The sequence below is a fragment of the Erinaceus europaeus genome, chromosome 12 (genome assembly GCF_950295315.1).
Source record: "Erinaceus europaeus chromosome 12, mEriEur2.1, whole genome shotgun sequence".
NCBI lineage: Eukaryota > Metazoa > Chordata > Mammalia > Eulipotyphla > Erinaceidae > Erinaceus > Erinaceus europaeus.
In genome coordinates this window covers 44,273,744-44,288,904 of record NC_080173.1, presented here as the reverse complement: position 1 = coordinate 44,288,904, position 15,161 = coordinate 44,273,744, and the positions used below count along the sequence as shown (strand labels likewise).

Below are 15,161 nucleotides of genomic sequence, written 5' to 3'. Positions count from 1 at the left end.
CCAAAGTGGTGCCTGGTTTTCTCTGTTACTTAATAAATAAACATTTTAAAAGTTCTTCTAATGTTAATTTTTTGGTTTTGTCTATGAAGTAGACTTTAATGGACTATAGGTTTATTTCTTTAAAAAATTAAGTATTAAACTATTGGGGCATTCAGGTGCTTTATGTGCATTAAGTATAACAACAATATAATGGTATAACAACAATATAATAAGTATAATAACAATATAATTTACTGTTTGTTGATTTTTTTAATACCAAAACAATTTTTATTTAATGAAATAATTTGTTTCTTAGGCCTTAAGAAGTATTATTCATGCTTGAATCATGTTCTAAAAGTTTTTTAATTTTTTACAGACTGAATTGGCTCTTGCCAAGAATTACCCAGGAAAAAAGGTATCCAGTACTAATAATACTCCAATTCCAAGGTTGACCTCCAACCCATCTAGAGTTGATCGCTTAATTGTGGATGAACTTCGAGAACAAGCCAGAGTAAGTTGTAAAATCATACAATAGTGACTTTTTTAAATTGTTTGATAAGTTTTTAAAAATTTTTTATTGGGGGATTGTGTTTTACATTCGACACTAAATAAAATAGTTTATATATGCATAACATTTCCCAGTTTTCCATATAATAATAAAACAACCCCACATAGGTCCTCTGTCATACTTTTTGGACCTGTATTCTCCCCCCCACCCACCCTTTGGTGCAATACGCCAATTCCAGTTCAGGTTCTACTTGTGTTTTCTCTTCTGATCTTGTTTTTCAACTTCTGCCTGAGAGTGAGATCATCCTATATTCATCCTTCTGTTTCTGACTTATTTCACTTAACATGATACATATATATATATATTTTAAATTTTATTTTCCCTTTTGTTGTCCTTGTTTTTATTGCTGTTGTAGTTACTATTGTGGTTGTTACTGATGTCGTCGTTGTTGGATAGGACAGAGAGAAACAGAGAGGAGGGGAAGACAGAGAGGTGGAGAGAAAGACAGACACCTGCAGACCTGTTTCACCACTTGTGAAGTGACTCCCCTGCAGGTGGGGAGCCAGGGGCTTGAACCAGGATCCTTATGCAGGTCCTTGTGCTTTGCGCCACCTGTGCTTAACCCGCTGCGCTACAGCCTGACTCCCAACATGATATTTTCAAGCTCTATCTAAGATCGGCTGAAAACGGTGAAGTCACCAGTTTTTACAGCTGAGTAGTATTCCATTGTGTATATATACCACAAATGGCTCAGCCACTCATCTGTTGTTGGACACCTGGGTTACTTCCAGGTTTGGCTATTACAAATTGTGCTGATAAGAACATATGTGTACACAGATCTTTTTGGATGGGTGTGTTGGGTTCCTTAGTATATATCCCTAGGACAGGAATTGCAGGATCATAGGTTAGGTCCATTTCTAGCCTTCTGAGAGTTCTCCAGACTGTTCTCCACAGAGGTTGGACCAATTGACATTCCCACCAGCAGTGTAGGAGGGTTTCTTTGACCTCACAACCTCTCCAGCATTTGTTGCTGCTACCTTTTCTGATGTATGACATTCTCATAGGTGTGAAGTGGTATCTCATTGTTGTCTTTATTTGCATTTCTCTGACAAAGACTTGGAGCATTTTTTCATGTGTTTCTTGGCCTTTTGGATTTCTTCTGTGGTGAATATTCTGTCCATGTCCTCTCCCCACTGTCAGATGTGGTTATTAGTTTTCTTGTTTTTGAATTTGGCAGGCTCTTTATATATTTTAGTTATTAGCCTCTTGTCTGATGTATGGCATGTAAAGATCTTCTCCCATTCTGTGAGGTGTTTCTTAGTTTGGGTAGTGGTTTCTTTTGCTGTACAGAAGGTTTTAATTTGATGTAGTCCCATAGGTTTATACTTGCCTTAGTCTTCTTTGTAATTGGATTCATTTCATTGAAGATGTCTTTAAAATTTATGTGGGAAAGAGTTCTGCCAATATTTTCCTCTAAGTATCTGATAGTTTTTGGTCTAACATTCAAGTCCTTGATCCACTTGGAATTTACTTTTGTATTTGGTGAAATACAGTGATTCAGTTTCATTCTTCTGCATGTTTCAACCCATTGTTTCCAACACCATTTGTTGAAGAGACTCTGCTTCCCCCATATAATAGTCTGGGCCCCTTTGTCAAAGATTAGATGTCCATACGTGTGGGGCCTCATTTCTGGGCTCTCAATTCTATTCCACTGGTCAGTGTGTCTGTTCATGTTCCAGTACCAAGCAGTTTTGATGACAATGGCCCTATAATACAGTTTGAGATCTGGGAGTGTGATGCCTCCAGTTCTGTTCTTTTTTCTCAAGATTGTTTTGGCAATTCTAGGTCTTTTCTGGTTCCAGATAAACATTTGTAGCATTTGTTCTATTCTCCTAAAAAATGTGCTTGGTATCTTGATGGGGATAGCATTAAATTTGTAGATGGCTCTGGGTAGTATTTCATTTTGATGATGTTAATTCTACCAACCCATGAACATGGAATATCTTTCCACTTCTTTGTGTCTTTTTTCAATTTCCTTGAGTAGTGACTCATAATTTTCAGTATACAAGTCTTTCACTTCTTTGGTCAGGTTTACTCCTAGATATTTTATTGTTTTTGTTGCTATAGTAAAAGGAATTGATTTCTGGATTTCAATTTCTTCTAACTTAGTGTTTGCATAGAGGAATGCCACTGACTTTTGAATGTTAATTTTATAGCCTGACACCTTACTGTATTGCCTGATGATTTCCAAAAGCTTCTTGCTGGATTCCTTAGGTTTTTCCATGTATACTATCATGTCATCTGCAAATAAGGAGAGTTTGACTTCTTCTCTTCCAATCTGTATGCCTTTAATTCCTTGCTCCTGCCTGATTGCTATGGCAAGAACTTCCAACACTATGTTGAATAGTAATGGTGATAGTGGGCAGCCCTGTCTAGTACCTGATCTGAGGGGAAATGCTTCCAGTTTTTCACCATTGAGTATGATGTTGGCTGTAGGTTTGCTATATATAGATTCCACTATCTTGAGGAATTTTCCATCTATTCTCATTTTTTGTAGTGTTTTGATCATAAAAGGATGTTGTATTTTGTCAAAGGCTTTCTCTGCATCTATTGATATAACCATGTGGTTTTTGGTCTTGCTTTTATTGATGTGGTGGATTTTATTGATTGATTTACAGATATTGAACCAACCTTGCATCCCTGGAATAAACCCCACTTGGTCATGATGAACTATCTTTTTTTAAATATTTATTTATTCCCTTTTGTTGCCCTTGTTGTTTTATTGTTGTAGTTATTATTGATGTTGTTGTCGTTGGATAGGACAGAGAGAAATCAAGAGAGGAGGGGAAGACAGAGAGATGGAGAGAAAGATAGACACCTGCGAAGTGACTTCCCTGCAGGTGGGGAGGCAGGGGCTCAAACCGGGATCCTTACACCAGTCCTTGTGCTTTGCGCCACTTGCGCTTGACCTGCTGCACTACCGCCTGACTCCCCCTGAACAATCTATTTAATATACTGATGTATCCTGTTGGCTAGAATTTTGTTCAATATTTTAGCATCTATGTTCATCAGAGATATTGGTCTGTAGTTTTCTTTTTTGGTTGTGTCCCTGTCTGCTTTTGGTATCAGAGTGTTGTAGGCTTCCTAGAAGCTGGAAGGGAGTATTTTTGTATCTTCAATCTTCTGAAAGACTTTTAAAAGTAGAGGTATTAGTTCTTCTTTGAAGGTTTTGTAGAATTCATTTGTAAAACCATCTGGTCCAGGACTTTTATTCTTGGGAAGGTTTTTGATAACTGTTTCAATTTCATTAGCTGTGATAGGCCTGTTCGTATTATCTAGTTCCTCTTTATTTAATTTTGGAAGTTTGTAGATATTTAGGAAATTGTTCATTTCTTCCAGGTTCTCTGGTTTGGTGGCATATAGTTGTTCATAGAAGTGTTACTTAATTATTTCTGTCCTGGTTTCTTTAGGGATCCTTTGTTCTCCTAGGCCTTTGTTCTCCTAGGCCTTTAAGGTGTGCAATCAGGCTGTTTATTTGTGCTTTTTCTTGTTTCCTAATGTGTGCTTGTATGGCTATTAACTTCCCTCTCATTACTGCCTTAGCTGTGTCCCAAATATTTTGATAGTTTGTGTCTTCATTTTCATTGAAGTCTCGAAACATTTTTATTTCTTCCTTGACTCCTCTGACCCAGTAGTTGTTAAGTAGTGTATTGTTGAGCTTCCACATTTTGGGACCATTACCAATATTTTGTTGATTGTTAAGTGTTAGTTTAATTCCACTGTGGTCTGAGAAGATGCCTGGGATGATTCAATGCTCTTAAATTTGCTGAAGCTGTCTTTGTGGCCTAACATATGGTCTGTCCTTGAGAATGACCCATGTGGACTTGAGTAGAATGTGTATTCTAGTTTCTTGGGGTGAATGACTGAAAATGTCCAATAGTTCTAGTTTATCTTCTCATTTAGCTCCCTCATTTCTTTATTGATTTTCTGCCTGGATGATCTGTCAAGTTGAGAGTGGGGTGTTGAAGTCCCCTACTATGTCTGTGTTGCTGTTAATATATTGCTGTAGCTCTTTCAGTAGATGTTTGATGTATTTAGATGGCTTCTCAATGGGTGCATAGATGTTAATACTTGTTAAGTCCTCTTGGTTGACTGATCCTCTGAAGATTAAGTAATGTCCACCCCTATCTTTTTAAATTTTATTTTAAAGTCTATCATGTCAGATACGACAATAGCTGTGCCTGCCCTTTTTTGCGGGCCACTGGCTTGTATGATAGTTTTTCCATCCTTTCAGTTTGAGTTTGTGTTTGTCTTGTTGAGTTAGGTGGGTTTCCTGTAGACAGCATATTGTTGGGTTATGTTTTCTGATCCATCTTCCTACTCTGTGCCTTTTGATAGGAGAATTCAGGCCATTGACATTTATTGATATCAAAGATTGAAAATATTTTAACGCCATTTTTGTAAATTTTTAGAGTGTTCTGATAGATGACATATTTATGGTGGTCTGACTGTTTATAGAAGACCTTTCAGAACTTCTTTCAGGGCAGGCTTGGTGATAGTTGATTCCTTCAACTGTTGCTTGTCTGAGAAGGTTTTGATGCCTCCATCTAGTCTGAATGACAGTCTAGCAGGATACAGTAGTCTTGGTTGACAGCCTTTCTCATTGAGCACTCGATAGATACCTTGCCATTCTCTTCTGGCCTGTAGTGTTTGTATGGAGAAATCTGCTGCTAATCTTATGGGTTTTCCTCCGTAGGTGACTCTTTGTTTTTCTCTTGCAGCCTTCAGAATCCTTTATTTATCCTTATTCCTTTCCATTCGAAATATGATGTTGATGTGTTGGGAGTTGGACGGTAGCACAGCAGGTTAAGTGCACATGGCACAAAGCACAAGGACTGTCATGCAGACCCCAGTTTAAGCCCCCGGTTCCCCACCTGCAGGGGAGTCATTTCACAAGCGGTGAAGTAGGTCTGCAGGTGTCTATCTTTCTCTCCCCCTCTCTGTCTTCCCCTCCTCTCTCCATTTCTCTCTGTCCTATCCAACAACGATGACATCAGTAACAACAACAACCATAACTACAACAATAAAAACAAGGGCAACAAAAGGGAATAAATAAATAAATATTAAAAAAATATGATGTGGGAGTCAGGTGGTAGCATAGCGGGTTAAGCACAGGCGGTGCAAAGCTCAAGGACCGGCTTAAGGATGCCAGTTCAAGCCCCTGGCTCCCCACCTGCAGGGAAGTCGCTTCACAAGCGGTGAAGCAGGTCTGCAGATGTCTTTCTCTCCCCCTCTCTGTCTTCCCTTCCTCTCTCCATTTATCTCTGTCCTATCCAACAACATCAATCATAACTACAACAATAAAACAAGGGCAACAAAAGGGAATAAATAAATATATAATAATAAATAAATAATAAATATTAATTAAAAATATGATGTATCTTGGTGTCTTTAATTCTGAGGAATTCTTTTTGGGACCCTCTGGGATTCTTGAACTTTTATGTCTTTTATGTTGTCTAGACTAGAGAAGTTCTCAGCTGTTAGGTCCTGAAGAATGCTTTCTTCCCCTCCCCTCTCTTGCTTCCTCTGGTAAACCAATAATGCATATACTATTTCTTTTGAAGTCATCCCATAGGTCTCTGTTGTTGTTTTCAGTATCTATTAATCTCTTTTTGAGATCTCTTACTTCTTTTTTAGTTGTCTCTAATTCATCATCGATCTTGCTAATTCTGTCTTCAGCCTCATTGATTCTAGTCTCTCTCCCCTCTACTGTTTTCTGGAGTTCATCTATTTTGTTGCCCTGTTCTGATACTTTTTTAGCTTGTTCAGATAGTTGTGTTCTTAGCTCAGCGATTTCAGCTTTCAACTCTCTAATAACCTTGAGATAATTAGTGTTTCCTTCCAGAGTCTCATTGTTGTTTCTGCATTTCTGATGACAGTTCTTTCAAACTCTTTACTCACTTCTGTGACTATTTCCTTAACTAGTGTTTGGATGTTGACCTCATTGTTTTTGTGCTTTGGGGGGCCTTTTAGCTAGACTCTTGTCCTGGTTCATTTCTCCAGTATTTCTTCTTGTTGGTTTAACCATTTTATATAGTATGTTATGAGGTCCCTCTCAGTACTTGTCAAATTACTGATCATTATTGCCTGGATTGACTTGTGTCTAAGTAAGGTACTTAAAGGTTCACAGTTACGGGAATTGACAGTTGTTTCAATATTATTTTAATCCCTGAGTTGGAGCACAGTGGCTTAAAAGCCCTTTTGTTCTTTTTCTTCCCTGTAGGCTATGGGAGCCTGAGGGCTTTTAAACTATAAGTAGGCTTCTTAGCTTAATCCCTCACTCCAGTGATTTAGTAAGTTCCTGAAGTCGTTCTAGTTCTCCTTTGTTGCAGTCCCAGATGATCTCCTTTGGTATTTCTAGTTGACCTGGGAGAAGAGAGGAGAGGATAAGTTTTTTTTAATTTCAAAAAGTTAAGTTTTTTTTTGCCTTCAGGGTTACTGCTGGGGCTCAGTGCCTGCACTGCAAATCCACTGCTCCTGGAGGTTATTTTTTCCCTGTTTGTCATCCTTGTTGTTTATTGTTGTTGTTTTTGTTATTGTCTTTATTGCTGTCATTGTTGTTGGATAGGACAGAGAGAAATCAAGAGAGGATGGGAAGACAGAGAAGGGGAGAGAAAGATCAACACCTGCAGATCTGCTTCACTGCTTGTGAAGCAACCCCTCTGCAAGTAGGGAGCCAGGGCCTCAATCCCAGATCCTTAAACTGGTCCTTGCACTTTGTGCCATGTGTGCTTAACCCATTGTGCAACCACCTGGATCCCACCCCAAAGAATTTTTAAGTCACACTTATTTATACTTCTTTGAAATAAATTATTTTCCCAGTTTGGTCCTAGAACTATAATTAATATTTAGGAAATTGAAAGTAGACCTACTCAATCATCTTGAAAGTAAGTTTAGAGTCAGTTAGCTAACTTGAAGGGGTACCTTATTTGTTCAGCCCTCTTCCCCAATATATACACACCACATGAGTGTACTACAGAACTCTGGAAAAACTTTAGTACTATATGTCTCTCCCCCTTTGTCTTTCTATATTTGGAAAAGTTGAGGGGCTGGGTGGTGGTGCACCTGGTTGAGCACATGTATTACAATGCACAGGGACCCAGGTTTGAGCCCTCAGTCCCCACCTGCAGGAGGAAAGCTTTGCAAATGGTGAAGCAGTACTGCAGGTGTCTCCCTGTCTCTCTCTCTCTCCCTCTCTATTACCCTCTGGCTGTCTCTATCCAATAAATAAAGATAATAAAAAATTTAAAATAAATAAAGTATGCTTTAAAAAAAAGTTGACCAGAGGTAAAGAAAGCCCTGTGATGGCAAGATAATTAATGATGAAAAAAGTAATAAATTTAGCTTTAATGATTTAAATGGTTCTTTTTTTTTTTCTAATTACTACCAAAGTTATTGCTAGAACTCTTTGCCAGCATTTTGAATCCATCACTCCTACAGGTCATTTTATTTTCTTTTTCTTTCTTTTTTCTTTTTTCTTCTCTTTCTCTTTTTATTTGATAGGACAGAGAGAAATTGAGAGGGTCAGGGCTGGGTTGATGCACCCAGTGGTGATGCAGTGTTGCAGGTGTCTCTCTGTTTCCCTCTCTTATCACCACCTTCCCTCTTGATTTCTGCCTATCTATCCAATAAATAAATTTTTAAAAAAATTTAAAAAGAGAGAGGGCTTAGGAAAATAAGGAAAAAGAAAGATATCTGCAGACCTCCTTCACCACTTATTATGCATCCCCCCCTTCAGGTGGGGAGCAAGGGGCTTGAACCTGGTCCTTTCACAATTTAATGTTTGCACCACAGCCTGACCCCTGAAACAGTTCCTTTTTGATCCAAAATTAGCAATGGGTATAATCTTTAGTAGGATGTCTCGTGTGTGTGTGTGTGTGTGTGTGTGTATGTGTGTATGTATTCTTCAGGGTTATTGCTGGGGTTCAGTGCCTGCACTACAGATCAACCACTCATGAAGGCCATTTTTCCCATTTTTGTTGTCCTTGTTGTTAACTGTTGCTGCTGTTATTGTTGGACAGGTCAGAGAGAAATCGAGAGAGCAGGGGAAGACAGAGGGAGAGAAAGATACCTGCAGACCTGCTTTACCACTTGTGAAGCGACCCCCCCTGCAGGTGGGAAGCTCAGGGCTCGAACTGGGATCCTTGAGCCAGTCCTTGCACTTCGCACTACGTGTGCTTAACCCACTGCACTACCTGCCGCCCAGCCCCCAGAAGATATATTTTTAAATTGCCACCAGGGTTATTGCTGGGACTTAGTGCTTACACAATGAATCTAACACTCCTGGTGGCTTCGTTTTTTTTCTCTCCTTTTTATTCATTCTTTTATTTTGATGGAATGAAGAGAAGTTAGGAGAGTGGGGGACATAGAGACAGAAAAAAGAGACACCTGTAGTGTTGATACATTGCTTATAGAGCTTTCCCACTGTAGGTAGGAACCAAGGGGCCTGAACTCCAGTCTTTGTGCATGATAACATGTGCACTCTAGTGTGTGCATTGCCACTTGGTCCCTCAGAAAATATACATGTGTGTGCGGGTTTTTTAATTTTTTATTATCTTTATTTATTGAATAGAGAAAGTCAGAAATCAAGAGGGAAGGGAGAGATAGAGAGGTTGAGAGACAGAGAGACACCTGCAGCACTGTTTCACCACTTGTGAAGCTTTTCCCCCTACAGGTGGGGACCGGCGCCTTGAACCTGGGTCCTTGCGCATTGTAACATGTGCACTCATCCAGGTGCGCCACCACCCGGCCCCCATGAGTGTGTATTTGTTGTTGTTGTTGTTGTTGAGGGGGTTAATGCTTTACAGTGCAGTCACTGACATATGCATACTATTTCATTATGTACCAAGCCCCCAAAGTTTTCTTCCTTTCCTTCCTCCTCCTCCCTCCTCGGAGTCCTTTGCTTTTGGTGTAATATACCATGTCCAGTTCATGTTTCACTTTGTGCTGTCCCTTCCTGTCTCTACTATTAAGTCCCACCTATTAAGTGAGATCATTTGATATTTGTCCTCTTCAGAAAGTAAATTTTAAAGAATACTTCAGTCACTGCATTTATTTGATGTTCACATACTATGCTTTTTTTTTTGTAATACTGGGGCCTTTTAGTGTGAAATACCACCACTGACTGGCCTCCCCAGGTCAATTTTTTCAGGACCCAAAGTGATAGAACAGCACCACTCTACCATTCATGGATCTAACTTGGGGCCATCAGTGGTGCTCTCATGTGCTGCTAGGGGTTAAATCCAGAGCCTTGCACATGGTAAGGTATATACTCTACTGGGTGAGTGATGTCCCAGTCCCTCAAATCCTAATTATTCAAAAAATTCTTTCATTACATCTTCTAAATTTAGACTTTGATACAAGTTAGGCAAATACAGTTATGAATCTACTCCCGTTACTGACCTAATATATCAGTGGCATTTTATAAAACTTAACCAGAAGATAGACTTCCTGATTTGCCTTAGCATTTTGGCAATTATAAGGTTTACTATGGGGGCTGGGTGGTGGAGAACCTGGTTGAGTGCATATGTTACAATGTACAAGGACCTAGTCAAGCCCCCTGTCCCCACCTATATGGGGAAAGCTTTGAAAGTGGTGGAGCAGTGTTGCAAGTGTCTCTTTTGTCTGTCTCCCTAGCACCCCCTCCCTTCTTGATTTCTGTCTGTCTCTATCAAATAAATGAACTTTTTTTTTTAACTTGATTGTTATGGGAGTCGGGCGGTAGCACAGTGGGTTAAGCACATGTAGTGCAAAGCAAAACGACCAGCATAAGGATCCCAGTTCGAGCCTCCGGCTCCCCACCTGCAGGGGAGTCACTTCACAGGCAGCGAAGCAGGTCTGCAGGTGTCTGTCTTTCTCTCCTCCTCTCTGTCTTCCCCTCCACTCTCCATTTCTCTCTGTCCTAAGAACGATGACATCAATAATAACTACAACAACAATAAAAATAAGGGCAACAAAAGGGAAAATAAATAAATAAATAATAAATAAATAAATAAATAACTTGATTGTTACAATGCACAAGGACATGGATTCAAGTCCCCAGTCCCCCTCTGTAGGGACTTTGCAAGTGGTGAAGCAGGGCTTCAGGTGTCTCTCTGTCTCTCCCCCTTCCCTCTCAATTTCTGGCTGTCTCTATCCAATAAATAAATATATTAAAAAATAAATTATTGTGGTCCAGGACCACAATAAGCACCTGCGCTTAGCCCGCTGTACTACAGCCCGACTCCCAAAAATATTATTTTAAAAAACCTTGATTGACATTTAAAAATACATAAATAAGATTTACTTTTGTATTACTTCAACATAAATTTAAGTCAGTGTTTTTCTAGATTATAAATTCCTGGGGATAGGAAGTGGCTTACCTGGTTGAGCATACATATTATAGTGTACAAGGACCCAGGTTCCAGTCCTCAGTCCCCACCTGCAGAAAACTACCACTACTGGGAATCAGGCAGTAACTCAGTGGGTAAAGAGCAGGTGGCACAAAGCACAAGGACTGGCATAAGGATCCTGGTTTGGCCCCTGGCTCCCCACCTGCAGGGGGGTCGCTTCACAAGCAGTGAAGCAGGTCTGCAGGTGTCTATCTTTCTTTCCCCCTCTGTCTTCCCCTCCTCTCTCCATTTCTCTCTGTCCTATCCAACAACAACATCAGTAACAACAATAATAACTACAACAGTAAAACAGCAAGGGCAACAAAAGGGAATAAATAAATAATAAATTAATAAAAACTACCAAACTATTGTATTTACTGTTGAATGTAAAATATTAATTCCCCAATAAAGAAATTAATAAAAAAAAACTACCACTACTTAACATTATTCCCTAAACATTGCTGATTTCCCAAAATGAGAGCTTTGTAGACCCAGAAAGATCAGAATGAATCAGTTAGGGCTTTCCCCTATCTTCTTTTTCTTTTCTATTTTTTTTTCTTTTAGCACCAGATCTTTGTACCTCTGCTACTTCTGGGGGACTGTTGGTTGCTTTTTAATCTCAGAAACAAAAGAAACACCACAGCACTGCTCCACCATTCAAAAAGCTTCCTTTGGTGCTTGTATTCCCAAGTGATAAAGGGGACTTAGATCTTGGTCCTCACACATGCTAAACTCTACTTTACCAGCCCCAGCATTTATCTACCTCTCTACCTCTCTCTCTTGCTCTGTCATGCCTGGGACTCAGGTAAGCACTTTCCACTACTCCTTGTCCCATGCTTTTGTGTTCTTATACTCAGAAATGGAGACAAGAGGGTGCCTGGCAGTAGCGCACTGAGATAAGGGTACATAATACAAACCAAAAGGACCTGCTCAAGGATCTTGGTTCAAGCCCCCAGCTCCCCACCTACAGGGTGGTCACAAGCAGTGAAGCAGGTCTGTAGGTGTCTCTCTCTCTCTCCCTGTCTCCCCCCCCCCCATTAAATTTCTCTGTCCTTTTTTTAAAAAAAAAAATGGCCTCCAGGAGCAATGGATTCATAGTGCAGGCACCAAGCCCCAGCAATAACCCTGGAGGCAAAAAAATGGAGAGAGAGGGAGAGAGAGAGGTAGAAGGAGACGGCGGGGTGGGGAGGGGGAACTACAACATTACTCCACCATACATAGGGCTTTCACTAGTGCTTTTGAACTCCCATGTGCTTCTGGAACTTTGCACATGAGAAGATTAGTTATCTCACAGGCCCTAGCATCTCCTTATTTTATTGCAAGTTTTATCCCGTTTAGATTTCAGTGCCTTAAAAAAAAAAAGCATTTGTGAAAGAATTAGAGCATCACTTTGGCATATGCAGTTCTGGGGACTGAACTCAAGACCTCATGTTTAAGAATTCAATGCTTAATCTACTGCGCCCCATCCCAGGACACTCAATGCCTCTTATTAGTGCTCTGTTTGTAGAATGTATTTTCATTTGCAAAAAGCAGTGTCAGATCTTATATTTTCTCATTTTACTGATAACATGGACATGTTTGAATGTTTGATTTTTTTCATTGTTGCTTATTTCTAGTAACTGATTACTTGAAAGCTTTTAGATTATTTATGTAAGTAGGTACAAGAACCTTTTTTGCTTTGTTCTCCCCAGCTTGGTATCAGAACACAGTAAGCATTGTTATTTATTGAATGGATATTATTGCTGTCATCTCTATTCTGCTCCATTAAAGATTTTTTTATTTAAGTTAATTACAGGACAATGTGTATATATCCCTTATCAACATTTAAAATGTTTTCTGCAGGTTGTGACTTTACTAGGCAAAATGGAACGTCTTCGAAGCTCTCCCCTTCATGCTAATATCTCTACTGCTCTGGATAGACACTTGGAGTCTATTCACATTGTACAGTCACGTAGAAAGGATGAAATTGTTAATGCTTCAAACCGGCAAAGACAAGGAGTTCCTAGATGCCAGGATGACAGGGGTAAGAAGTATTAATATAATTTTTGATAAAACAGTATGATTATTTCAGTGTTGGTAAAACCAGATTCTGAGATTAAAAGGTTGAATTTCTAAAATTTACAGTCAGTGACTGTGGAGGTACTTTGGAGGGGAAAATGTATGCCTGAAATGCAAGAGGTCCATCCCAAATTCGATCACTGGCACTGCCTATGATAGTGTAGTGACCTGATGTTTCTCTCTTCACCCCCTTTTTTTTCACTGCTCCAGAAAACATTTTTTAAACAATTATTAATGAAAGAGGAAGTGAGAAACTCTAGGACATATGATGCCAGAGATTGGATATAGAAACTCATGCTTTTTTAAGTCCAGTGCTCTAGTATTTTGCCACTTCCCAGGCTGCTAAGCAAATAGACAGAGAGGGAGAAACACTACAGCACTGGAGCTTCCTCCAGAAACATAGCACCTTCCATGTGATGCTAGGGTTCACACCTGGCCTGCAAATGTGACAAGACAGGAACCCTACCAAATAAGATATCTCTCCAACCCTCACTTCTCCCTTTAATAAATATTGGGTCTGAGTGGTGGTTCACCTAGCAGAAGGGAGAGGGCACACATTAACATGCACAACACCTGGGTTCAAGTCCCCAGTTCTTAACCTGCAGAGGGGAAGCTTCTTGGGTGGTGGGGCAGTACTGCAGGCATCTATCCTTTTATCTCTTTCCTTCTTTGTTGCCTTTTCTATCTCTCTACCTCTAACCTCTATAAAAGAGAAAGAAATAGCCACTGGAATTGGTGGAGCCTTGCAGGTACCTAGCTCTAGGGATAACTCTGTTACAAAAAAAAATGTTTATTTTTATTTTTTTTAATCTTTGTTGGATAGAGACAGAAATTGAGAGGGAAGGGGTGATAGAGAGGGAGAGAGACAGAGAGATACCTGCAGCACTGCTTCACCACTTGTGAAGCTTTCCCCCTGCAGGTGGGGAACAGGGGCTTGAACCTGGGTTCTTGCACACTGTAACAGGTGTGCTCAACCAGGTGCATCACCACCTGGCCCCTAAAAAAATGTTTTAATTCACATTTAATCTAAAGAATAAAGTGGTAATTCAGATCTATATGAAGAGGTGAGGGATATAGTATAATGGTTATTATGCAAAGAGATTTTCGTGCCTGAGGATCTGTGGTCCCAGATTCAATTTCCTACACCACTGTAAGCAGTGCTCTGATTTCTGTATCTCTCTGTATCTTTCTTTCTCATTAAAAATAAAGCAAAATATATGAATATTTTAAAGTATAAGTACTTTAAATCAATCAAGTATTTTGGTCATCTCAATCACTACCTATCAATCTTTTATAACAATGATGGTGGGAGGTGGTGCAGTGGACAAAAGGTTGAATTGAAATACGAGTTTGATCCCGGCATTGTAGGTGCCATGAGTGATGCTCCTGGTTCTTGGGAAAGTGTGAGGTGAGGGGGTGGTGTGTGTGTGTGTGTGTGTGTGTGTGTGTGTGTGTGTGTGTCTCCCCCCCTTCCTCTCCCCTTCCTCCTTTCTCTAATATAAGTAAATGCACTTTTTAAATAATAATAAACTGTTATGTTTAGCAATGCAGCAGTGACTCTGCAGTAGAGTACAGGAATGTGTGAAGCCTTTGGCTCGGTTCCCAGCATCACATGTGCCAGAACTGTGCTCTGGTCTATCTTTGTCTCTTTCTGTCTGTCTGTCTGTCTCTCTCTCCCTTGCCCCATAACATAAATCTTTTTTTTTTTTCCCTCCAGGGTGATCGCTGGGGCTCAGTGCCAGCACTACGAATCAATCCCCACTGCTCCTGGTGGCCTTTTTTTTTTTTCATTGGATAGGACAGAGAGAAATTGAGAGGGGAGGAGAAGAGAGAGATGGGGAGAAAAAGACACCTTCAGACATGCTTCACTGCTTGTGAAGTGACCCCCCCTGCATGTGGGGAGCTGGGGGCTCGAACCGGGATCCTTGCATGGGTCCTTGTGCTTCGTAACATAAATCTTTAAATAATAATAAAGTTAAAGGGAGTAAAATAGCATAATGGCATTGCAGAAGACTCTCTGAAGTCCCAGGTTCAATCCCTTGTAACACCAGGTAATAAACCAGAGCTGAGCAATTCCCTGGTAAAATAATAACAATAAAATTAATCATTTAGAAACATTAGGCTGGGGAGACAGCATAATGGTTATGCAAACTGACTTTTATGCCTGAAGATCCAAGCTACCAGGT

General features: G+C 39.9%; 1 protein-coding gene across 1 annotated transcript in view; it reads left to right on the top strand.

Moving 5' to 3' along the window:
* The window catches only part of MEIOC (meiosis specific with coiled-coil domain), a 29,571-nt gene that overhangs the window by 12,549 nt on the left and 1,861 nt on the right, over window positions 1-15,161 (top strand). The window contains exons 6-7 of the mRNA XM_060203372.1: window positions 356-490; window positions 12,760-12,940. Coding sequence (XP_060059355.1) covers window positions 356-490; window positions 12,760-12,940 — 316 coding nt within the window. The remainder of the gene's footprint in view (window positions 1-355; window positions 491-12,759; window positions 12,941-15,161) is intronic.